The 24,466-nt window shown below is 48.6% G+C and overlaps 4 protein-coding genes across 5 annotated transcripts in view; 3 read left to right on the forward strand and 1 right to left on the reverse strand.

The window, feature by feature from the left end:
* The window catches only part of LOC110186669 (uncharacterized), a 30,025-nt gene extending 16,679 nt beyond the window's left edge, over positions 1 to 13,346 (forward strand). Inside the window, exons 2-6 of the mRNA XM_020955937.2 lie at positions 5,184 to 10,726; positions 10,805 to 11,115; positions 11,174 to 11,357; positions 11,420 to 11,681; positions 11,755 to 13,346. Of these exons, the coding sequence (XP_020811596.2) occupies positions 5,326 to 10,726; positions 10,805 to 11,115; positions 11,174 to 11,357; positions 11,420 to 11,681; positions 11,755 to 11,938 (6,342 nt within the window). The 5' untranslated portion in view covers positions 5,184 to 5,325 and the 3' untranslated portion in view covers positions 11,939 to 13,346. The remainder of the gene's footprint in view (positions 1 to 5,183; positions 10,727 to 10,804; positions 11,116 to 11,173; positions 11,358 to 11,419; positions 11,682 to 11,754) is intronic.
* On the reverse strand, positions 12,881 to 15,333 carry LOC110186679 (FERRY endosomal RAB5 effector complex subunit 3). 2 transcript variants are annotated; one of them, XR_015273464.1, is made up of 4 exons: positions 14,922 to 15,239; positions 14,132 to 14,863; positions 13,567 to 14,078; positions 12,881 to 13,512 (listed from the first exon to the last, which is right to left on the reverse strand). XR_015273464.1 is itself a non-coding variant. In XM_020955950.2 (3 exons), exons 1-3 carry the CDS (start codon positions 15,100 to 15,102, stop codon positions 13,392 to 13,394), a joined length of 1,599 nt encoding a protein of 532 aa, XP_020811609.1. In that variant the 5' UTR covers positions 15,103 to 15,333; the 3' UTR covers positions 12,881 to 13,391. The 2 variants fall into 2 exon arrangements, 1 of the variants encoding a protein (XP_020811609.1); XM_020955950.2 differs by having other exon boundaries at positions 13,567 to 14,863; positions 14,922 to 15,333.
* Positions 15,334 to 16,015: 682 nt separating this feature from the next.
* Positions 16,016 to 23,017, forward strand: Nup98-96 (nuclear pore complex protein Nup98-96). The gene is made up of 9 exons (XM_020955958.2): positions 16,016 to 16,638; positions 16,700 to 19,225; positions 19,282 to 19,800; positions 19,867 to 20,052; positions 20,119 to 20,282; positions 20,337 to 20,607; positions 20,673 to 21,684; positions 21,767 to 22,176; positions 22,241 to 23,017. Exons 1-9 carry the CDS (start codon positions 16,359 to 16,361, stop codon positions 22,711 to 22,713), a joined length of 5,841 nt encoding a protein of 1,946 aa, XP_020811617.2. The 5' UTR covers positions 16,016 to 16,358; the 3' UTR covers positions 22,714 to 23,017.
* Positions 22,295 to 24,435, forward strand: LOC110186695 (uncharacterized). Its single transcript, XM_020955971.2, has 3 exons — positions 22,295 to 23,153; positions 23,205 to 23,353; positions 23,544 to 24,435. Exons 2-3 carry the CDS (start codon positions 23,207 to 23,209, stop codon positions 24,225 to 24,227), a joined length of 831 nt encoding a protein of 276 aa, XP_020811630.2. The 5' UTR covers positions 22,295 to 23,153; positions 23,205 to 23,206; the 3' UTR covers positions 24,228 to 24,435.
* The last annotated feature ends 31 nt before the right edge of the window (positions 24,436 to 24,466 follow it).

Here is a 24,466-nt window from a genome sequence, read left to right on the forward strand (position 1 = left end):
AGTTTAAATGGAAATAAGAATTATTCATTAGAGTTACTATGATTTCCCAGCTTGAATTTAGACTTGAAACTAAACCAAATAAAACCGTATTTCATTTGAAGTTCCTGAACAACTGAAAATCCTCTCAGTGTCTTGGATGACATTTACACAAGGCGGCACAGCACGCAGTTATTGAAAGACAAACACAGAAACATGGTCGATGTCATGGAGCGGAAACAGGGAGTACGGGGGCGGCAAGGATCAGGAGCAGGAGCAGGCAAAATGGAGGAGGCAGCGGAAATGCCAAGCGGCAAGTGCGCCTGCATTTTCCCCAGGCAAAAAGCCCATGGCGACCGAGCTTCGCACAAGTGGCAGGCCGTTAAGATGGGTGTGTAGTGTCGCATGTAAAGGTGATATCGGGGGCACACCCATAGTGTTTGTCCAAAAAAAACGATGTCAATATGCAGGCTCCATGCTCCATGCTCCACGCAGACACATCAGTTGACACAGAAAAACCAAGGGAAAGAGTCCTCGTCCTCTTTACACACATAGTGCAAGGCATCTGCCTGGGGATCGAGAGCAAAACAAATGGGATTTCGGTAGTTAGTATGCATAACTCGAATAATTGATTTGCCTTCTCAATTTAGTGGGTGTCTTATCCCAAAACCTATTTACCACACAGATTCCGTATTTGGCCGACTGCCAATCGTTGTCCTTTGTCTTTGGAAAATTGTTGGGGAAAATCACTTGGATCACAGTAGCAAGTGGGCGTTTCCAGTTCATCTTATTGCGCTCAGCTGAATTACTTTTCCGAGTAAATAAATGTATCATAACCTGGGAAATTGCTGAAAAATAAAAGTTGCCGCGGCATGTGCTGACTGCTCTGTTGGCACTTAAAGAACTCTTCCCATTTCTTCCGAAATCATGTTCGTCGAGAGTGCTGAAAAATGCATGGCAGGAAGTTGGATGGCTTGCCAAGGAGCGTAGCACCCAAAAAAGAGGGCAAGGATGCAGGCATTCAGGCAACATTACACGAAAATCCCTGCCAAGAACGATGACGATGAAGATGACGATGATGATGATGTTGACGACAATGTCAGGCTTAATGTTTGCATTTATATAAGGCGGATACACGCCCTGTTCCTGTAACCATAATGTCCTGTGAATGCATAAAACGCATTTACAGAGGCATGAAAAATTTAAGTTTAATTAAGCGTTCACCCCAGGGGCCCACGGACATCGCATCCTGGCTTCAGCTCCCTGACATCCTGTTCCCATTTGTGATGCTGCAGCAGCAGCAGCCCAGGACCAATGCACACGCCATTGTCCTTTCCGATGCCCGCATTGAATCCGCTTCCGGTGCAGCCGCAAAAGGGAACGGGATAAGGGGAACCTAAAGCCAACCCACAGCCAAGCGAACCCCATTGGGAGTCCTTAGCGCTTAGTTGGTGGCAGGCAGCAGCTCATCCAGCCTCCAGGATACAGCATCCAGCAGCATTGTATTACAAAATTAAGCGCATCTCTAAGCGGAGCCCAGAGTATTCGTTCTGATTTCGCTCACAAACGTTTCATGGCCTGAAAAATCAGACAGGAATTGATACTACTGAGCTTGAGTTGAAGGATACTGTGAGCTAAGAGTGAATCAGGATATATGGGTTTCAAAAGAAAATTCTATTGCATTTTGAAGAATTTTTATTTAAGAACAATGTTTGGTATACGAAAGTAGAACAGTACAAAAGAACAAGTTTGAGTTTTTCCACCAATTCAGACTATCAAGCTTTTAAGAAAGGTTAATTCTCCTTTTTAGGATAAAGATATATATTCTCCATACAGGGTATACTATAGTCTGCTCTTTTAGCTGCAGTTTCAACCCTCTTCTGTCAATGCCTGCAGCAGCGGAGGGAGCTTGAAAATCGATACGGAAGTGCTCCTTGGTGTTTGAAAACTCTGGGCTCCCTGGCTCGCTGTTTTTCACATGATTTCTGCACGTACAACGAATTTGGTTGGATTTTTCTCCCTATTTTTTTTTCTTATATTATTTTCTCTTGTTACCTTTGCGTTGGGTGTTTTGCCAAACAATTTGATGCAATATTTGATTGTATATTTGCTCTCTCAATTCGTCGCAGTGATGAATAGTCGCTGTCGAGACTTGCAATAAATACATGTCCATATCTAACTCTGTTTGCATATATCACATTATTTCTCTTATTTTTCTGTTTGCCATGCATGGAATATATTTTGTTTACGAAAAGTTATTGCCTGAATAATTGAGCGAGCCGACAAGTCGAAAAGTTATTATTTAAACATGAGCAGCGCCCATAATAATCACCAGCAGTGCCGTGGTAAGCAAATTTTTTAAAAACAAAAAGAAACTGAGAGCAAAAAGAGTAAAATGCGATACTGAAAATGTAAATACAAATTAATGGAGTACTTCCTGTCTGCATCCTTTGGGCCAAATGTAAATGCAAATGCCGAGTGCATTAAACGCCCTGTCGGTGGGTGCAACATTTCAATTACTACATCCCAGGAAGCCAGTGGGTCCGGTCCTCTCCTTTTGCTCCAATCTTTTTCTTTTCTTTTTTTTTTGGGCGGGGCCAACGTCAGAGTTTTTCCAGGCGAAAAAATGTTCATTTGCATTTTTGTTTTCTTTTTTTTTGTTTTTGTGGGCCCAGAAAAATATTCCCACGCCGCAACGCTGCCTCAAGTTCACCCAGCTGCCAGATACTCCGGATACGGATACATTTCAAGCTCCAGATGTCTGGGGAACCAGGCCCCATGTGGCTCTGTCTTTTTGTCTCTCTTCGTGATTGTGATTACTTTGGCAGCAACAAATATTTTGTTCATTTAATTAAATCACTTTCTGCTATTTGTTTAAATTCTTTCATATGTTGCACATTGGGTATTCCTTAGAGCTAAACAATATCCCAAAAATTCAGTTCAATTACAATGCGTGATTGACTCTCCTTTTACGTTTAATTATCATAATTGGCTAAAGAACATGCCAATTAAACTTTAGAAACTACAAATAACTAGGGGGAGTCCTACTAATAGCCATGAAAAATTCATCGAGACTTACACGGTCTGTGTGTTTGTCAAGTTGGGCAAACAGCGAGCAAAGGGAAAACTTACTCTATGCTCTGGAAATTGCAATTAGCACGACTGCGCCCCCATTTTCCATTTTCTTCTTGTTCTGGATTGCCTACTACACGCACTCGGGCTGAGAAAAGCCATTAAACTTGCATAATTAGCACTTTTCCAGAGCTGTTTACACACGCTGCGAAATCTTTAAGCGCAGAAAGCTGTTTCCTTCAGCCAGGAGAAATCACAGTCTTTTGGCTTTTCCACTTCCATTTCGTTTTACAATGGCAAATCAATTTAACTTCATAAAAGAGGAGAATCGAGTAAAACGTGCCAACTACGCGATACTGTAAAGTACACACAACAAGAAAAGAAAATCAATTTTAACTGGATTTTTAGGAGTTTACTGAAAGAAAAGGTATTGGTAGATGCAAAGGTATCGAAATATAATTTGTCTCCTAAACTAAATATCTAACTAACAACTTTTGCTGAACTTATCTTCTGCTAAAAACCAGGTGTTCTATTTAGTTAAATCCTTACTTATTTATATTAAATCAAACCAGAAAAGCTGAAGTTAATTTCTTTATGTGTGGAAAAGTCAAATGCAACTCCGTACGTGCTGTATTGTTGTGGTCTTTGGATTGTTGGGTCGTTGGGTCGATGGGAGGTGGCAAACCGCGGTGGCGGCAAACCGGGTTCAACAATGCGGCTGCAGCCCGGGATTCATCCTATAATTACGAGTAAAATGCCGCAATGCCAAAAGCAAAAAGCACTCACGTGCCGGCGCGGTCAGGACGTTGATGTGTCGCTTGTCGTCCGGACTGATTTCCATTTGACTTTACTGACGGATTCCTGCTCCTGTTCCAGCTCCTGTTCCTCCTCCTGTTCCTGCTACCTGGGCGCTGTCAGCCGCCCAATCAATGGATTTCACAGATGACTTGCCAACATTATGGTAATCCATCGCAACGGTCCTCACTCTCATCGGTTCTTGTCATTTCGTAGCCGGGGAAATGTATTTTTCCCCGTTTACGGGCAAAGGCGTAAATCATTCATTTCACTTGGCCCGGATTCTTGTTTTTTTTACGGCCCCAGTTTTGTGGCCTCGCCATCAGCGGACGAAGAACGTGCTGAATTTGCTCCATTTCTAGCTGAAAGTTGCACAACAAGCGTGCTGGGACGAATCATTAGTTACGTTGAAAGACCCACCTCCCTCGGTCCCTCGGTCCCTCGGTCCCTGGACATAGGGACACACGGAGAGACTCGCTCGACGAGTAAATTGAAGTTTAAAATAAAAACTTTGTGGCATGAAAAGCATTATTTACACAGAGCTCGGCTTGCAATCTAATGCCCCAGCTCCTGCTCCTCCATCGTTACCACCACCTCGGGGGCTCGGGTTCCTAGAGCTCCTCAACGACGCACATAAATGGCATATAAGCTTAGATATGGCGAAAGTCGGAGAACAAAAGGACACTGCGCGTAAAGACGAGCGCAGGAAAAATGATGACAAGTATGCAAGAGTTTCATATATATACACGCTGGTGTATGTAATGTGTGTGGTGTGCACAGCGAGTGGGTGTGTATTCGGTGGAGGATGAGGTGAATGAATAGAGGAGGAGTGCACGCCAGCTGCCAAAGGGTTAAAAATGTATAGAAATCAGGTCAATTGTTGGCAGGATGCTAAAAACAAAAAAAAATAATAAGAAGAAAAAAGTGAAGCCACTGGAAAACATGGCTGAAGAAGAAAGTGCTAGTTAAGTTCAAGTAATGGGCACATAAAAGCTGAAATAGGGAGCGGAAGAGGTAAAGGTAATTTTTGTTATCTCAAGGATATAATGCAACTAACGAGAAGGCGCATTACGAGCAGGAAGCACTGCCATTAAATCACTATAAAACCCTTTAAAGCTTTTCGATTTCGTATTAATGTTTTTATATATTTCGAAGAACTTTATCTGGTTATGCTCTAACGTTGGGTTTAATTAAATTAGATCATTTATCCTATCAAATGGCAATAGTAGTTCCATTAATTACACTTTTTGGCATTCGCTCTGGCAATGACTCTTTGCTTTACGACTAACTGCCGTATTAAAATTATGTCTAAAACCAAGTCTCCTCTCCCTCTTTTGCAGACATCTAAGCTAAAGGCGGCTTAAGTGAAAGGCTGAACAGGCACAGCGAAAAGCCAACGAACCCGCCGCCTCTGGAGCAAAGAGGAGACAGTCAGTCGGTGAACGGATTACGCACATCCTGAAGCAACATCAGCCAGCCACAATGTCTAAGCACACGGACAACGATAATCTGCGCAATGACATCTACGAAAATCTGCCCTGTCAGGCGATGTACAACGAGTCTGTGCGCAAGATGCAGCAGCAGAAGTCATCCACGCAGTCAGTGACCGGTAATAATCCCAATGCCAACTCCATTGGCAATTGCAACTCCACGCCGGCTGCCGGTGGCAACATGCCCAAAGAGATGCTGTATGCCACACCTCTGCGCAAATCCGATCGCTACAAGAGCGGCGAACGGAGTCGACACGCGCCCATAACGAATCCGGAAACGAAGTTGTCCAACTACCGGGACTCCAATCGTCTGGCCAGTGCCCGCAATGGGAATCCTGTGCAGGTCACAGATCTAGATGCCGATGAGGACGATGCCGAGGGAGATGGCGTTGATGGTTGTGCCTCCACCAGTGCCCTGGTGGGTGGCTCTAAATACAGCAATCAGCCGCCGGGCGGCACATCCAACCAGCAGCTGGAGGATCGACGCATTCTCAACTTCCTCAAGGACACCACACAGCTGCAGAAGAAGCTAGAGATCAGCGGACGCGACTGTCCCAACGCCAGCTTCTCGAATCTGGCGCGCGAGGAGCACTTTGCCAATTTGGTGCAGCAGAACTTTCCGCAGGATGTGACCCATCACTCGAATGGGGAAACGAATGGTGGTAGTGGCTCGGCACCAGAGGAGGATGGCCAGGAGGCAGCAGGCGGGGCTAAGCCGCAGGCAATCGAGGATACCGATGGCAATCTAGAGGCCCTAATGCAACGCAAAGTGTCACCCGACAAGGAAGTCAATGGCTTGGTCAACAGCGGAAGTCTAGAGCCGAATAATCGAATCGTGGGCACAGTTTACATTCATCGCGAATGGGTGCTAAAGAAGATCGCACTGTGCCTCGAGCAGAGAACAGCGGGCAAGAAGGCTGTGCCAGGAGCCCTGGGAGCCGTCTCCTCCAACTATGTTTCTGCACGGGCCAAGGCGGCGGCCATCTCCAGCTCCAGCTATAACGGCTGCCTGGTGTTGGGCTCAAACGGATCCGGCAAGACCTCCATCTGCCAGGCCATCATGAAGGGGAACTCCGGCACCAAGGGTATCCTCAACCGGAAGCTGCTAGCCTGCTACTTAATTGAGTCCCAGAATCCGGAGTGCCACAGCCTGTCACTGTTTATGCGGAAAATAGTTCTGCAGCTACTCAGTCACGCCTCCCTGATCAGCCGGGATGAGAGCCAACGGATCATAGACGAGGGTTTCTCCTTTCTTCGCGAGGAGGCCCAGCAGCAGGAGTTCAAGCTGGATGAGGCAATGAACAACATCAGTCTGAGCGAGAATGCCGAGGAGCTGCTGATCGAAGAGCTGAAGCGAGGGGCAAGTGAGTGCGACACCAAAGAGCTGGATAACTTCCAGTCGCAACGCACCTCGACGATCAACAAGGCGGCCAGATCGAGTCTTACGCGTCAACAATCGGAGCCAGCTCCATTGCAGGCCACCGATGGTGGAGATCCAGATGAGAAGACTGGCGGCAACAACTATGGCACTCATCCACCAAAGCGCGCCTCCAGGGAGCGTGCGGATTCCGAGCAGGACAAGGACATGGGCAGCGAAAAGGAGCAAAAGCAGGCTCAGGAGCAGCAGGCCGCCAAGTCTAGTCCCGGCAAAAACAAGTCTAAGATACCCGTGAAGCGTGGACGCTCTGGAAGCGGAGTGCTTTCTCCTTCAAAGCTGGCCACCATTAGCAATGGATCGGCTCAGGCCATCCAGCAAGGCGGTGGCGAGGATATAGCCGACCCAAGTACTGACCAGGAGAAGCACGAAATAGAAGCGGCCATCAAGGATGACAACGCAGAGCAGCCGAAGGAATGCGACGAGGGTAAAGAAGAGGAAAAGCCCGAGGCGGACAAGGAGCTTGATGAGAAGCTAAAGGAGCTGGATAAGTCCGATCAGGAAATGAAGAATGAGGAGCCAAAGCACGAAGCTAATTCCAGCTCTGAACCGCTCATCGATTTCAGCGAAACGAAAGTTAATGGAAAGGAGGAAGAACCTGCTCAGCCTCCTCCACCAGTTCCCGGAGAGAAGCCACGGATGAGCACCAACACCCTGCCCCCACCGCTGCCCAAGACCAAAAGCTGTCGCACCATCATCGCCGATGGCTACTACGAGCTGCTGCTCTCCAATCCGGAGATACTCGAGTGCCTCAGTGTAGACAACATCGAGAAGAACCCGGACGAGTGCTTTAAGAAGGCCTTTCTGTTTCCTCTCTTGGAACTTACTCCTCCCAAGACGGCTCTCCTGCTGCTGATCGACTCCATCGACGAGAACTACATCAACGAGGGCAATCTCATCTCCACGCTGAAGGGCGGAAGAGGCACAGTGACAAGCCACAAGAGCCGGAATGTCGCGGAACTCCTTTCGAACCACATTCACCTATTCCCCAAGTGGCTTTTCCTTGTGTGCACCACCAAGAAGCAGACCAAGCAGATCACTAAGATGTTCACCGGCTTCAAGAAGATCACGTTGGATGATCTGCGCAAGTCGCACGTTGTCAAGGATGTGCAGGAGTACATCATTAACCGGCTGAACTCGGACTTCAAGGACAGCATCATGCTGACCAAGGAGATCATCGAATCGCTGCACCAGCTGTATATCAAGTCGAATGGATGCATCCTCTACTTGGAGAAAGTTCTGCATGGCATCAAGGATAACTTCTTTAGCTTTCGCGAGATCAAGCTGATCCCCTGCACCCTGAACGGCCTGTATTTGTACATCTGCCAGAAGTCCTTCAACAAGAAGCAGTACATGAAGATCCGGCCACTGCTCAACGTCCTGCTGGCCTCCTCCGGCTATGTGGACAAGCTTTTCCTGTTCAACTGCCTTCGCACGCACAACTACACCATCGACTGTCAGGAGTTCGAGAAGCGGCTACAACTTATGCGCAACATCCTGGCTTACGACTCCAATGCGCAGCGCCTCAAAATCTTCCACAACTCCTTCGCAGACTGGCTGGTTGATGTGAAATTCGCCACCAAGAAGTTTATCTGCGATGTCAACGAAGGCCATGTCATGATCTCAATGTACTACCTGCTGGTGGCCGACACCCTCTGCGCAAACACAGTGCGTAGGTTCGCCTACCATCTCATCCGGTCGGGGGAGTACCTGACCAGCCGGCACGTGGACCTCGACCTCATATTGATGCTGCTCGAGTCGCGACTCAATCTCAGTGACTGCTTTTACACGAACCAGATGAACTGCTGCGCCCAGTGTGAGCATGATTTCAAGTACGACGCCAATTTCCTGCCCAAGACTCGCGCCATGCTGGAGCGCTTCTTGGCCAGCGAGCTGAGCGAGCCCTTCGCCCAGTTCCTGTGCGACTTCTTCAAGCCCAGTCTGCCCACGGACGCCAAGATGTTGAAGCTGCTCATCGAGACGGGAATCAATAACGCCGAGTCCCAAAACTCCTGTGAATCCTCGCTGATGTCGCCGGAGCTTTCGGAGAAATCACAGAACATTGATTTTGAGTTGGCCGACCTGCTGTTGTCCAGCGAGAAGAGCTGTCTGATGGAGACCCAGCGGGCGGGTAGCCCATCGGAGCACAGCGAGCCGCCAGCCGAAAGTCAGGATGAGAATGCCTCAAGCACCCTGCATCAGCTTTCCGACTCGCATCACATTGAGCTGCACAAAGGCAAGGCACTGATCCACATTCTGGCCAACGATGGTAATCATCAGTTGCTGGAACGGGCCCTCAATGCCTGCAAGAGCCCCATCGATCTAGAGATCGAGGATTACAATGGCCAAACGGCCTTGAACATAGCCGCGCGGAACGGGCACCTTGAGGTGGTGAAGCTGCTGCTCAGCTTCTCTCAACCCTGCAACGACGGAACTGGTCGGATGCAACGGGTCGATGTGAACCATGCCGATCGCGATGGTTGGACTCCCTTGAGATCCGCCTCCTGGGGTGGACACAGTGAAGTAGTTCGTCTCCTAATCGCACAGCCTGCCTGCAAAATCGATCTCGCCGACAAAGAGGGACGCACTGCTCTGAGGGCCGCCGCCTGGAGCGGACACGAGGATATCCTAAAGCTTCTGATTGAATCGGGTGCGGATGTGAACTCTGTTGACCGCCAAGGACGCACATCACTGATTGCCGCCTCCTACATGGGTCACTACGACATTGTGGAGATTCTGCTCGAGAATGGAGCAAATGTGAATCACCTGGATCTGGACGGACGCAGTGCGTTGTGTGTGGCCGCTCTATGCGGCTCCTCCGGGTACAGTAAGGTTATCTCAACGCTTTTGGATCACGGCGCCAATACGGATCAGTTGGACAACGACGGAATGTCACCGCTGCTGGTCAGCTCCTTCGAGGGCAATGCCGAGGTCTGTGAGCTGCTCCTGGAGAACGCTGCGGATCCGGATCTCGCAGACTTCATGGGACGGACTCCTCTTTGGGCTGCCTGTACGGCTGGACACGCCACTGTGGTTAAGCTATTGCTTTTCTGGGGCTGTGGCATCGACTGCATGGACTCCGAAGGACGCACCGTACTCAGCATTGGTGCTGCCCAGGGCAATGTGGAGACGGTGAGGCAACTCCTCGACCGCGGCCTGGATGAAACACATCGGGACAATGCCGGTTGGACGCCACTACACTATGCCGCCTTCGAAGGCTTTCACGAGGTGTGCCTGCAGCTTCTGGAGTCGGGAGCGAAGATCGACGAGTGCGACAACGAGGGAAAGACAGCATTGCACCTGGCAGCTCAGGAGGGACGACTCAACTGCGTTCAGGCCCTGCTGGACATCCATTCCAGCTTTGTAGACCAGAAGGCGCACGACGGCAAGACGGCCTTCCGACTGGCTTGCCTAGAGGGCCACATGGAAACCGTGGAGTTCCTGCTGAAGTTCTGCTGCGATGTCAACTCGAAGGACGCGGACTCGCGAACTACTCTTTACATCCTGGCGCTGGAGAACAAACTGGAAATTGTCAAGTACCTGCTGGACATGACCAACGTAGATGTGAACATTCCGGACAGCGAAGGTCGCACAGCGTTGCACGTGGCCGCCTGGCAGGGACACGCAGACATGGTCAAAACCTTGATCGAGGCCGGGGCTGATGTTAACTCCATGGATTTGGAGGCTCGCACACCGCTGCATTCGTGTGCCTGGCAGGGCAACCACGACGTCATGAACATCCTTCTCTACTACGGCGCCCTAGCGGATCACGCGTGCAAGCAGGGAGCCACTGCCCTGGGTATTTCCGCCCAGGAGGGGCACGAGAAGTGCGTGATTGCTCTTCTCCAGTTCGGAGCCAATCCGTACAAGTCCGACCACTGCGGACGCACGCCCATCAAGCTGGCGGCCAAGTCAAGTCGCACCAGCATCCTGAAGATCTTCGAGAGCTACACTAAAAGTAAGAGCCCGCGCAGGAGAAGCCTCTTGCTCTGTTACTAATGCTTTCCCCTTTTGTCCTTTCCTTACCGTTCCCTAGATGAAGCTAGCAATCCCAACGAACCCAAGTTCCACGCACATGCCAGCATGCTGAGGTCCCCGGACCAGCCGCCGGCCCTGCCGCTTCACCAGAACCTGGCCCCATATCCGGCGCACGCTTCGGCCTCCTCGGTCTGTTCGGCGGCCACCACGGCAACGGTGCACAATGGCAGCAACCTACATGTCCTCAATGCATCCAGCTCCACGCACAGCTCGAACAATTTCTACCAGAACACAATGCAGTCAGACACGAGCAGTTTGCACAAGCGCAAGAGCGTCATCTCTAGTCAGTCCACAGGCAGCAGCAATGATGTAAGTATTGGAATCATTTGATAAAGTGCACCCTAAAATGAAGTTCTTATTTCTACAGCAAGCGCCACTTACATTCACCCAGCAATTGCAGCGACAAAGCAAACTCAGCTCACGCAACAATCTAATGGTTAACTCGAAGCACGCCTCCAGTTCAGGCGCATCAGGTCACAAATCCAGCGGCGGTGGCGGTGGTGGCCAGCGGCACTCACAGGTTCTGCCCGATCTCAGCGAGCATCAGCTTGGTAAGATTGCCTCCCCTGACATCCATTAACTTCTATTTATAATACCAACTGTTTTTAAATAGCATCTAATATGGCCAACGATGCGGATATGTACGACATGGAGTGCATGTCGCCGCTCTATGCTACGCCACCGCATTCGCCCAGCAGCGAGCTGAGCTCTCCGGGCCAGTTGCCGGGCCTAAATGCCTTCGTGGATGATGACAGAGCCGGAACCAGCAGTGGCGGAGGGGCCAAGTCCTCGCTGCCGGATAATCACTTTGCCCGGGACACACATATGAGGATTATATTAGGCAATCTCAAGGAAAATCAGCCCAGCTCGTCGAGGTGAGTAGTGGGAGGCATACAAACTCCAATCGTAAAACAACAACTTATATGGTTTTATATTTTTCCCTAACAGCAAGAGCAAGCGTAGCGGCGTATCCAGCAATCCGGCAATGCGGCTCATCCGGAGTCGCTTCGATGCTGCTTCCCAGTTAATCCGACGCACCAACAACATACTTTCCTCCAGCAGCAATCAGGGCTCCTCCAGCATTGGCGTCAAGTCGGGCACCTTCCAGTGGCGCAAGGAGAGTCAAATGTAAACAGCCAAGCGGGAGAAGCACTCACTTTACACACACACAACACACCCACTTGCATACTCAACGAATTAAACCATAATTTATTTGAGTTATATTTGTACTTTTGAGAAAGTATTTGTTTTTTGTGATAGTTTCAATTTTAGTAAACTTTTTAACATGTATTCTGATTTAACTAAATGTATTAGGCATACTACCCTTAGAACGTAAGGCATGCGCCAAGTATTAAGCTAGAGACCCATTTATAGAAACCATTATTCGACTTTTGGCATGACTTTTTCTTCATCGAGGTAGCGAAAAAAAACAATGAGAAAATTAAGTAGATCACGACGACACGAATGTATACTTAGGTGTGCTCAGACCCCAGGCACTGTTTTCAGGCTTAATTTTAAAAGTATTTATTAAATCAGCTTGCGTAAGACAGAGCAATGGCTTATAATTTATATCATTTAAGCTGAAACAGAGCTTCCCGATAGCAGGGACGCTTCAGGTCAGTCGGCCATATTTACTCCAATGCGCATTTATTGGCGACCGGCTATAGCAGTGTAATTTATTGATAATTAATTACGACAATGCAGATGTCAATTTTTCCGAACGCAGTCCCCAAAGTACCAAAAACCCATCATCCTGGCACATCACGATCCTAGAGATATATGATATATGTATTATATTGCTCGCACCCAAAACTCGAAGCGGTCCGTTCCTGTACCTTAACACTTGTCACTAATTTTATGTAACCCTTAAGCCGGACAAACCAATCAAATATTCAAATATTTTCTGATACTCTGTATTCCCCCACTGCAAAGCAGCAAACCATACACAGCAAACAACGCACTGGGCTAAATCCAAAAAAGAAAACGAAGCAAAGTTAAACAGCGAAATGTTAATGAACAGAACAGAACCTAATTAATTGTTAACAAACCTAACAGATACCGCAGAATACAATTGTTTAGATATACATAAATATATATATATATATATATATATTTCAAAGGCATATTTACAAGTTAATGATCAGAGTTATTCAAAGTATCATTATTATAATCGAAGCAGATAACCGAACAGACTTAATTACAATCCACATACAGACATCACACATTACAAAACACACGCGAAGGGGGTCGAAACCAAAGATAAACATTTACATTTGGAAGTAATATACACACGATACCTACACATACCTAAAACATAACTAAATATATATGAGAATATGTACTTATACATTGTAGTGTTGTAGTTTTGAAAAAGGTTGCGATGAATTATTGACAAAAATTGATACAGGAACATTTACAGACAATTCTGAGTGTGTTGAAGTTACAAGAGAACTTTTTGAGCGGAACGATGACGAATAACGACGAAGCATATACATAAATATAACTCTGAATCTGAATAAACTGTATATTCATACAAATAATTTAAAGTCTTTTCAATATTCTCTGAGGAATGTAACCAGTTGCAGTTATTTGTTGGTGTCCACCAGAATCTTCGGGTTGGCCACATGGAAAACGCTGGGCACCATACCCGCCAGGGTGGTGAACAAGCTCTCCGATATGTCGTCAGGCAGTAGCAATTGCAAAGTGCTGAAAACAATTGGAAAATGAACGAAATGCAGAAAACATATTCTGAAACCTTACCTTAATTCAGCTCCTCCCCAAGACGCCGATTCTATCATGAATCCCTTGGCGCATTTGAAAACCAGCTCCGCTCGCCTGATGCACCACTGGACTGTCATATCCTCGCTCATCTCGTGCCGCAACAGCGCTGGAATGGTGAGCGTGGTAATGTCATGCCTGCTCGCCGTCTTGAGAATATTCCTTAGCCCTAAGATCACGGGATGTCGTGAGTTTATCTCACTAGGACTGTTGATGGGTTCGTCCGATATCAGATGGAATATGACATGGGACTGCGAGAGATTCGAATGCTTCGTTATGAAGAAGTCGCCGGTCTTCAGTTTGGGTACATGCTTCTTTGTCGGAGAAGACGTGGCACTGTCTTCTGTGCTGCTGCTATTGCTACTGTTACTGGAATCGCCGGTGCTTAGACTGCGAATCTGCTTTTCGATATTCTCCAGTTGCACATCAATCTGCTCGAAGTGGAACTCGGTGGATTTGTTGGCGTTCTTAATGATATTCTTGTTGGCCTGAACCTGAATGGATGGGGTTAGCACTACGACGCCGCACAGGGAGCTGGAGTACAGACCCAGGGCCATGTTCAAGCCATTCAGGCTCTCCTCGGCGTGCAGCGGACTGCAGAGCTCAGTGACGTTGGCGCTGAGGATGCGGATGTTGTGCATGTGCTTTAGCTGAGAGCCCAGGTGGATGGTGAAGCTCTCTTCCATCGAAGGTTGCTGCGAAACAAACATCGAAGAGCGGTTGCCTAGCGGCGTGGCCACCGGGGACACCTGGAACATTTGACTAACTTGGCTCGTGATCCAGTCCCGATACTCGTTCTTCTGATGGCCCATCATAGCTTCCAGTTCGGATTCATACCGCTTGCGCACGAAGTTCTGTGTGGTGTACTGCTGTGCCAGGAGATTATTTATGTCGTCTGAGGTCGTGGTAATATCCAGCTGGTTTATCTGGCTGTCCATCTCCTGCTGCTGCGAGTTGTTTAGTGTCTCCACCTCATTGTCCATGTGCTCGGTCATGTCGGCCACAACCTTGGCATAGGTCCGCTCCCGCTTTAGGATATCCTCCAGCGAAGAAGAGTGGACCAACCTATGAAAGCTCTGGGCAAATATATCGGCGTCACTGGGACCCACGCGATCCGCAAACTGCAGCAGCTCATCCTTGTACAGTTGCTCTGTGTTCCGCACTATAGCCTCCAAGTCCAATTCTTCGTTGGCAGCCTGATTAAGGAGCTTCTCGGCATGGTCATCCAAAAACCTTTGGTGTTCCGTATCCACAAACTCTTGCAACTCCTTCTCCACTCCTGTTAAAAGATTAGTACTTCATTATTTTCGATCCAATGACTAGTGATTGGAACTTACTGATATTCTCGTCCAGATAACGCATTGTTGGATCCATCTGGCTCATCAACTGGGTCACACACTCTTCCAGAGATTCTTGGTCGAATGGAAAGGTGATGTCCAGCTGCGATGTGCACTCCATGCCCTCATGGTTCTTGTAGTTGTACACAAAGGGGAGCGATCGATTGGCAGTTTTATCCATGGTGGGCAGTTTAGTTAGGGTTTAAAAGTTAATTCAAGTCATTAATCCAAGAGAACGCCCCCCGCCCCACAATGCAAACAGTATGACCAGCGGTGCGACCGCTTAAAAATACCATAAAAATATACAGGCGTGTTCCGGTATTTCCATTTCGTTTTCAATTTCGGCGACTTTATTTATTTTTATTTATTTATTTGTTTTAAAATATATTATAACAAAAAAAGCTACATTTCGGAACTCCAAAATTTTCTTTACTCTTGCAGTTTGCAATTAAATGATCAATTTGAAAATTCTCTAGGTCGATATCAGAATATGACAATTTTTTCGACAAATCAAAGTTTTAAAAACTTGTAGCTAAGCTTAAAAAGCATTAATTTAAATTCGGTAAGTTTTTATATGTTAATTTTTATAAGGTTAAGAAATCTGCATACTACTACGATTTTATCAATTTTTTGCAAATTTTAACGATGTGAAAAATGTGAAATTTTGAAAAAATTTGAAAAAAAAAAAAAAATAATAATAATTTCATCCGGACATGGCTAGGACGGATCGTCTGATGCTGCTCAAGAATATATATGATTTATAGGGTCTAAAATAAATCCTTCACTGAGTTGTAACCTTCGGACTGAAAATTAAAAACCCAAAATGGTATACAAATTGTTTATAATGTGAATGAAAACATTATATGTGTAATTTTATCATCCGATGTTATCAGAATCACATATTCAATTTACATTGCCTGAACAGTAATTTTATTTCCCCTAATATTGTTTATTTTAATTTCACGTAACTTGCGCAAATTCTTCCATGCAAAATTTACCAAGATATTAGGTTTAAGTCCGAGCTAAAAACAATAGAAAAAGCCTAGCCCGATCCCTATCGATAAGTCGCCATCGATATTTTGACAGCTAGAGATAGTTGTTTTTCCACCTCTAGCACTTACCTACACATATACGCGGTCACACTGGTTCGTTCTCTACAGACATCGTGAAAAAAATCGGCGCGCCATTTCTGTCCATCTTTTGCGTCCGCCTTCGCTTTGTTTATGCTGACTTCGTGGTTCTCGTGTGTATTTTCATCTTAGACAGCCCGGGCGACCGCCTGCCGCCCAAACTCCAGGAACTGCGCCATTTCTGATCGTTGGCCAACGTTGTGAAATCAAAGGAATTGCTCATCGCGGTAGCGTCTGAAGCACAAAGGAAGGAAGCTTCTCAAATACATGTGTGTAATCTGAGCGAAGAGACGAGTGTTTGAGCAACATGTTTGGCGGCTCAAAACCAACCTTCGGGGCGACACCCGGAGCCACCAGCTTCGGCAGCTTCAGCGGCACCACAGCCGCCACTCCGTTTGGCCAGTCTGCGTTCGGCAAGCCGGCTGCTCCAGCCTTTGGCAACACCTCCACATTTGCCGCCCAGCCTACGCAGCCGTCGCTCTTTGGTGCAGCAGCCACGCCTGCGCAGCCCACGGGCGGATTGTTTGGAGCCAGCACTTCCAGTGCGTTCGGGACCACCACAACAGCCCAGCCTTCGACATTTGGAGGTTAGAAACGAACACGCTGCATTTAATTTGTCTGTGCAAACTGTAATATTATTTTTTTCAGCATTCTCGCAACCACAGCAGACCTCCAACATATTCGGATCCACTCAGGCGGCACCCAGCAACTCGCTCTTCGGCCAGTCGACGCTGCCGGCCTTTGGAGCTGCCAAACCGGGAATGACGGCCTTCGGACAAACGGCCGCTGCCCAGCCCACTACTTCGCTGTTTGGCCAGCAGGCTACGTCGACAAGCACCTCTGGATTCGGCTCCTTTGGACAGGCAGCGCCTACTAACACCAGTGTCTTTGGCAGCGGCACTGCCTCCGCGTTTGCGCAACCCCAGGCCACCGCTGTGGCTACTGGAGTTAATTCAGGTACTGCCGTGGCCAAGTATCAACCAACAATCGGCACTGATACTCTGATGAAGAGCGGTCAACCAAATAGCGTCAACACGAAGCTGCACTGTATCACGGCCATGAAGGAGTACGAGCTGAAGTCGCTGGAGGAGCTGCGCATGGAGGACTATCTCTGCTCGCGCAAGGGTCCGCAGGCAGGCAGTGCGCCAGGAGCGTTTGGATTCTCCAGTCAGGTGGCCCAGCCGCAGCCACAACCGGCGACCTCCGGTTTGTTTGGGAGCACGCAGCAGCAAGGTACGAGTCTTTTTGGTCAGACCGAAAACAAGAGCCTGTTTGGCACCTCGGCCTTTGGGCAGCAGCCAGCGACTAGCAGTGCCTTTGGAGCGCCGGCACAGCAGAACAACTTCCTTCAGAAACCATTCGGAGCAGCCACTACCACACCTTTTGCTGCTGCGGCCACTGACGCATCTAACCCGTTTGGAGCAAAGCCCGCCTTCGGACAGGGAGCTAGCTTGTTTGGACAGACACCGGCTACTAGCGCTGCACCAGCTTTCGGTCAGACCAGCACCGGATTCGGCGGCTTTGGAACCGCGGCTGGAGCCACCCAGCAGACATCACTATTCGGTGCTGCACCCGCTGCCGATCCCAACAAGTCGGCGTTTGGACTAGGCAGTGCCGCTCCAGCAGCTACCGCAGGATTTGGTTTTGGGACTCCCGCCACAAGCACCGCGAGCGGAGGACTCTTTGGGGCGAAGCCGGCCACTAGCTTTGCTGCGCCTGCTTTCGGAGCTACTTCAACTGCAAACACCGGCTTTGGAGGTTTCGGTATTAACACCAGCACAGCAGCCACGGGCGGTGGACTTTTCAACTCTGGATTGAACAAACCAGCCACTTCGGGATTTGGAGGTTTTGGAGCCACCACTGCAGCACCGCTAAACTTCAACGCCGGCACCACGGGTGGATCACTATTTGGGCAAGCGGCTAAACCCGGGGGCCTCTTTGGAGGTGGAACTTCGACCCTGGGAGGCACGGGAGCTGCTCCAGTTGGCGGTCTCTTTGGAGGTGGTACCAGCGCTTTCGGAAATGCCGGCGGTTCGTTGGGCGGTGGCTTTGGTGGCCTAGGAACAAGCACCTCGATGACCGGAGGACTGATGGGTGCCCAGCCCCCTATGGGTATAACGACGCCATCGCATCAGCCCATACACCAACAGATCCTGGCCAGGGTCACCTCCCCCTATGGAGACTCACCTATTTTCAAGGACTTAAAACACGGCAACGAGGCCGACGCTACCAGAGCCACAAATCCGGCTGCCCAGCAGGCAGTGCTGGACCTTAACAGCAACCAGTACAAGATTGCCACCAAGGACATACCAAATCCAGTGAAGGTGAAGGCTCTGGGCAGCACCATGAATCGGAAGTCCCTATTTAATGGCCTCGAAGAGTTGGATACGAGTGTGGAGTGCTTTAATCTCAAGCCCACCGCCAAACGTCTGGTTATCAAGCCCAAGGTGACTCCTGTCGATACCGGAAGTGTCTCCAACTCAAATGGCAGTGCTCCCAGCACTCCGCAGTCGCGTGCAAGAGTGGGAACTCCGAACAAGGAACGCGAATCATTCACCGGCGCTATTCCCAGTGAGCCACCGCCAGCAGGACACTCGCCAGGAGGGGCGAATGGCCGAGAAAGTCAGGAAGGCAGTCGTCGCGAGTCGTGGCTTCATCCGAACAACCTGGAGAAAGTGCGTCAGCACAATATCCAGACCGGAATGGATCAAGCGTCTCCCCACAACAGCACACTTAACGAGCTTGTGCCCCGAAAACCTCTCGAGACATACCGCCCATCGTCAACGGTGCGCTTGTCGGTGTCCACCATTCCGGAGAACCCCTTCGAGGATCAGGCTAGCGCTATTGCTAGGCGCGACACATTCACTTCGGATCAGGCCAACGACAGTGCGCTTTTGAGCAGATCCCACGAGGCGGAGGAGCACTCGGCAAACCGTTCACGTCTGGCCATCGAGGCGGCTGCTGGCGAGGGCGCCGACTATGAAGCACATCCCACAGGCATAGTGCTACGCCGTGTAGGGTACTACACCATCCCAACGCTGGACGATCTAAGATCTTACCTGGCCGAAGATGGATCCTGTGTGGTGCCAAACTTCACAGTTGGACGCGAGGGCTATGGAAATGTTTTCTTCGGCAAGGAACTAGATGTTGCTGGCCTGAATTTAGATGAGATTGGTAAGGTGCACTTTTAAGATATATATTATGTATTCTGATCATTCCCTCCCTTGCAGTACACTTCCGGAACAGGGAAATTATTATTTATCCCGATGACGACAACAAGCCTCCCATTGGCCAGGGCCTGAACCGAGACGCTCAGGTAACCCTCGATCAAGTATGGCCATTGGACAAGACGAAACATGAAGCCATCAAGGAGCCGCAGCGCCTCCTTGAGATGGACTGGGAAGGCAAACTGCGACGGGTTTGTGACAAGAATGACACACGCTTCATCGAGTACCGCCCGGAGACGGGCAGCTGGGTATTCCGCGTAAAACACTTTTCGAAATACGGTCTGGACGACAGCGATGAGGAGGAACAAGTGCCGACCGATCCAAAAAAGGCTAAAATGATTTCCTTGGAGGCGCAACAACGAGCAGCTGCTGATAAAATGACACTAAATTCACTGCGACAGGCTCAAAAAATATCGGAAGATGCGGCCCGCAACCTTGATGCAAAGGCATTGGTCGCTGGAGTGGCCAACGGATCCAGATCAATGGACGACACAGCTGAGTTCTTGCTTTTTGATAAAACGCGTAAGTGAATATTTTAGCAAGATATTTCATTCAATTCGCTATAATTGTTTTGTTATGTGCGCGCAGAGTTTTTCCAAGCCGGCATCGGATCAAATTTCTCCATGTTCGATGCACCGCTACGTCCCTACCCGTCCATCACTAGCCCCACTGCCGCTGTGGCCCAAGAAATGGTGGGAAACGAACCGCACAAGATGCAACTGATGAAGTCCTCCCTGTTTGTGGAGGACAATGCCAGCGAGGATGAGGCTATGGGTAAGTGTCACTAAAATTATATGTAGCCAATATTTAAAATATTTATTTGAAACTCTGTCGTTTAAGAACCAATCAGAGGACATCGCAACTTGTTCAACGTTGACCCTTCTCCATGGAAGGACGGCGTCTCAGAGAACTCCAGCCAATACGACTTTGGGCACCCATCTGCTATGCCCGTCTCATCCTCGGCCTCTGTGGCCAGCCTCATGTGCGACGCACAGTCCGAGGAAGTATGTATAGAAATCCCCATCCAAGGGCAAATTGCTAACTCTGAAAATTTGTAGACTTCATCAATGGCAACCGGCAGCGAAAAGGAGAAGCACACGGATTCCGTCGTCTTGAAGCCCTTCAAATTTGTCTGCAAGCCCAAGGTGGCATCGGTTAAGGTGTTTGCCACCACAGTTCCCTTACCGCGATCCATCGCCTATGATTTACGTCAAACCTGGATCGCTGATCTGGGATTATATAGGGGCCGGAGTTTTAAGCTAAGTTTTGGCCCAAAAAACTCTCTGGTATTGCCGAGCACCTTCAACAACCTACGCAATCTCAAAGAATGTATGTATTACCCAATAGTATTACTTAAATAATGTTGCCGTAACACAAATTTAAATTTATTGAAGTTTCTGGATCTGCATTGCCCGCTTCGCTGGTTTTTGCGCCACGTTTGGCTACCGATATGTCACCCAGTGTAATGCAAATGGTGCAGTTTAACATGGTCAAGGGCAATGGGAGCATTGCTGATGGCATCATTGCCCACCTGGAGGTACAACTGCGAGACAGTCTCGCTGTGGAGGTGGAGGGCAGCGAGTGTCCCTGGCTGCATCCGAACAACGGCACAGATTTGGTGTCTAAACACTTTGCCGAGTCGTTAAAGCAGAGAGACGCCGGCGAGATAGAGGAGTACTATGTGTCCGTGTGGTCGCTCCTGTTTGCGCTGTGGGGCGTGCATGACGAGCTGCTGGACATGGATGTTAACTCGCATTACATGGTTATGTGCCGGCGCAGCCTGCTCTCAGAGTGGCTCGAGAATACGCTAATGGGCAAGGATTTGCTCTCGAAGAAAGTGAGCAACCACAGCTACCTGGAGCACATGCTGGATCTGCTCTGTTGCCACCGCGTAAGCGAAGCTTGTGAGCTGGCCTTCAGCTACGATGACGCGAATTTGGCTCTTGTGTTGGCCCAACTCAGTTCCGGTCCAGACTTCAGATTGCTTATGGAAGAGCAGTTATACGCCTGGCAGCAGAGTAAGTCGGACAAGTACATCGACCTGGAGCGCTTAAAGATGTTTATGCTGGCCGCCGGAGTGCCCATGATGCAGAGTTCCCAAGGAGCTATAAACCTGTTGGAAGATCAAAACTGGCTGACGGTATTGGCAATGCAGCTGTGGTACTTCACAGCCCCAACCTCCACCATAACCGATGCTCTTAATGCATACAACAAGGCATTCAAGGTAGAGGAGTGTTATGCGGAGCCCCCGAAGCCAAGCTACAAGGAAGCACCTGCTATTGAAAAGAAACCCGTCTACGACATGCGCTACCACCTGCTCCAGCTGTATTCCAAGCGAACGCATTCCCTGGAAGAAACCCTCAATCCGATTACACATACCGCCGATCCCATGGACTTCCGTTTAAGGTAAGTTGAGCAATATATTATAAATAATTTAAACTTGTTACTAATAATTCCTATGAAAACTTAATTTTTGTGCTTCTTTTAGTTGGCTTGTCCTTCAAAATCTCCGAGCTCTTGGCTACAGGCACTGCTCGGAACTGGCAGAGTCACGCCTCACGGTTGACTTTGCTAGCCAGTTGGAGAACGAAGGACTTTGGCACTGGGGCATTTTCGTCTTGCTGCACCTCAAGCGTCGGCTACAGCGAGAACGGGCTGTGCAGCAGATGCTGCAGCGCAACGTAATGGTATCTGCCAAGATACCTTTAAATGCAGAGGAGTGCTTTGTTGTGGACGATTTAAATGTACCTATGTCTTGGGTAGATTACGCCAAGGCAGTGCAAGCCGGTGCATTGGGAAAACGACACCTGCAAGCCAAGTACCTGTTGAAGGCCAAACACTGGGTGCAAGCGCACGAGATTATCTTTCAGTACATAGCTCCTGATGCGATTATAAACGGTGAGTTTGAATTATTGTAACACAATACTAGTACGTTTTTAACGTTTTCTTTTCTACTCTGCAGGACGAATGGATTACCTGCACAGCCTCCTCATCCAGTTCGAGAACACCGAGGGCAGCAGCATTCGTGTACCAAACTGGGCCAACCAGGGTCAGATATTCCTGGACTTTATTGATATCAGTGCCAAGTTCAACCAGATTCAACACACGAAAAACATCGCAGATATTAACGCGCGCTGGGAGAACCTAAAGCCTCAGCTTAGTGAGCTCTGCTCAAGGATTGCCCTACTTCCGTGTCCCACTTCAAAGCATCGGCTCTGCCAGAGCGAGATCTCGCAAAGCATAAGCTATCTGGTTCACGGCATGTGCATCATCTGCCCCAACACGGAATTGTCCTCTGTGCTAAGGGTGGCACTGGAACGGCTGCCGCTGCCGCAGGAGTTCTCGTCAAAGGAGCTGCGCATCCTTCTGGAGGAATTGCTGGATAACATGGAAAACTCGGTGCGCTTTAAATTGCGACAGCCCATGGAAACATAAGAAAATAACATTTGATTAAAGATTATTTGTCTAGTTTAGGTTCAAATTAGTTTAGGTATAAAGATTTGATTAGCATCTCATCGCTCGCGAAAGGAAGCCACATGTAGGATAGGTCTGAGTATTGCATCATACATCATGAATGCTCTATAGTTAATACATTAATGTTTCGTCAGAAAAGACAATGCCAGAAGAATAATTATTTTTGTTAATTTGTTTACTTGATTTCTAAATGCTTGCTATGTAAACCTAGTTTTCTTGGTAAAATTCATGAACATATAAAGTAAATCTCTGTTCTTAACAACTATACCCGGTTCTTTGGAATCCGATAGAGGCCCCTGCCCATGCCGTGCCTATCGATAGCTCTAGCAGAGCTAACCTGCTCGGCCGAGCTGTAAAGCTAGATCAGTTTGTATTCGGTCGTTGATTAGACCAGCTGAGAAGTAAGTGCAATCGGTCACATGTTGCGTCTAGTGACGAACTATTTTCTGTAGACATGGCTACTGTTGCTCCAACTGAAACCCCTGCCGCTCCCACTTCCTGGTGTGGTCGTGGCGACAAGCCCCGCACCTTTGAGAAGCACTCTCCAGTTGTCTGCTATGATAAACCAGAGGCATCGATTGTATCGAGGGAGGAATACGATGTAAGTTCTGAGTCTCTCTAGGAGTTACTAATCTTGGTGACGATAAGTGATCTTTGGAGCATTATAAGCAACATAGAAAGATTAGATAAACAAGCGAATTTGAGTACTATTTCCAAAGAGACTTATCCAGAGATTACATCAACGAATGCCCGAGATTGTGCATATATTGACTTATTCTTGAGAATTTCAGGATAAGCGTTTCAAGGCTCTGACCGGCGATCTGGTGGAGACTTTGGTGGTGCCCAAGCGGGAAGCACGCACCTGGACAATGCAGGCTGGCGACCTTTGCCGCGTCACCATTCATGAGGGCTCGCAGGTGGGCGACATGAACTTCTGGAACCTCGAGAACACCGCCGAGCGCTTTTACTCCGGCAAGACGCGCCAGTTGCACTCGTCGCACCTGAGTGTCTACGACCGCCTGTGGAGCTGCTTGCCATATCTACGTCCCATGGCCACGTTCGTGTTCGACTCTCTGGCCGGCTATGGGATTGATGAGGACGGAGGTTCACTGCACGATGTGATTGGAACGCGTTGCGACGACTACACCTACAAGCTGATCACGGGCAAAGATCGGGTGGGCAGTTGCCATAGCTCGTTGGTCAAGGCGGTTGTGGAGGAGCGTGGTCTGACGGAGCAGGATGTGCACGACGTGTGGAACATCTTCATGTGCACAGGGTTCACCCGGGACACTCATCAGTATTTCTGCAAGCCGAGTCCCGCCCGCAAGGGAGACTTCATTGAGTTCGTAGCGGACATGAATCTGCTGGTGGCCCTGAGCGCCTGTCCCCAAGGGGATGTCTCCATCCAGGTGGGCGCCGAAGTGCCAGACGATAAGTGTCACCCCCTCAAGGTCGAGGTGTTCCGCAGAAAGTGAGCTGATCGATTTATTCGTATTACAAATGAAGAAATTCTGGTTACCCAGTGCCATATTAAAAACAAAAACAATTTACTCATTAGAGATGAGCAAGAATCACAGTTATTACCTGTTGTAACAAAATCGAAAAACAGTGACACTGATAGCTTTTTATGTGCAGTAAAGCTTGTGTTTAAATATATTATCCCTAGAAAGTTGCAAAAATAAATTTCTTTTTAATTAAACATGGTTTGGTATTT

Source organism: Drosophila serrata, unplaced genomic scaffold (genome assembly GCF_035046125.1).
Source record: "Drosophila serrata isolate PLE 108 unplaced genomic scaffold, ASM3504612v1 contig_382, whole genome shotgun sequence".
Lineage (NCBI taxonomy): Eukaryota > Metazoa > Arthropoda > Insecta > Diptera > Drosophilidae > Drosophila > Drosophila serrata.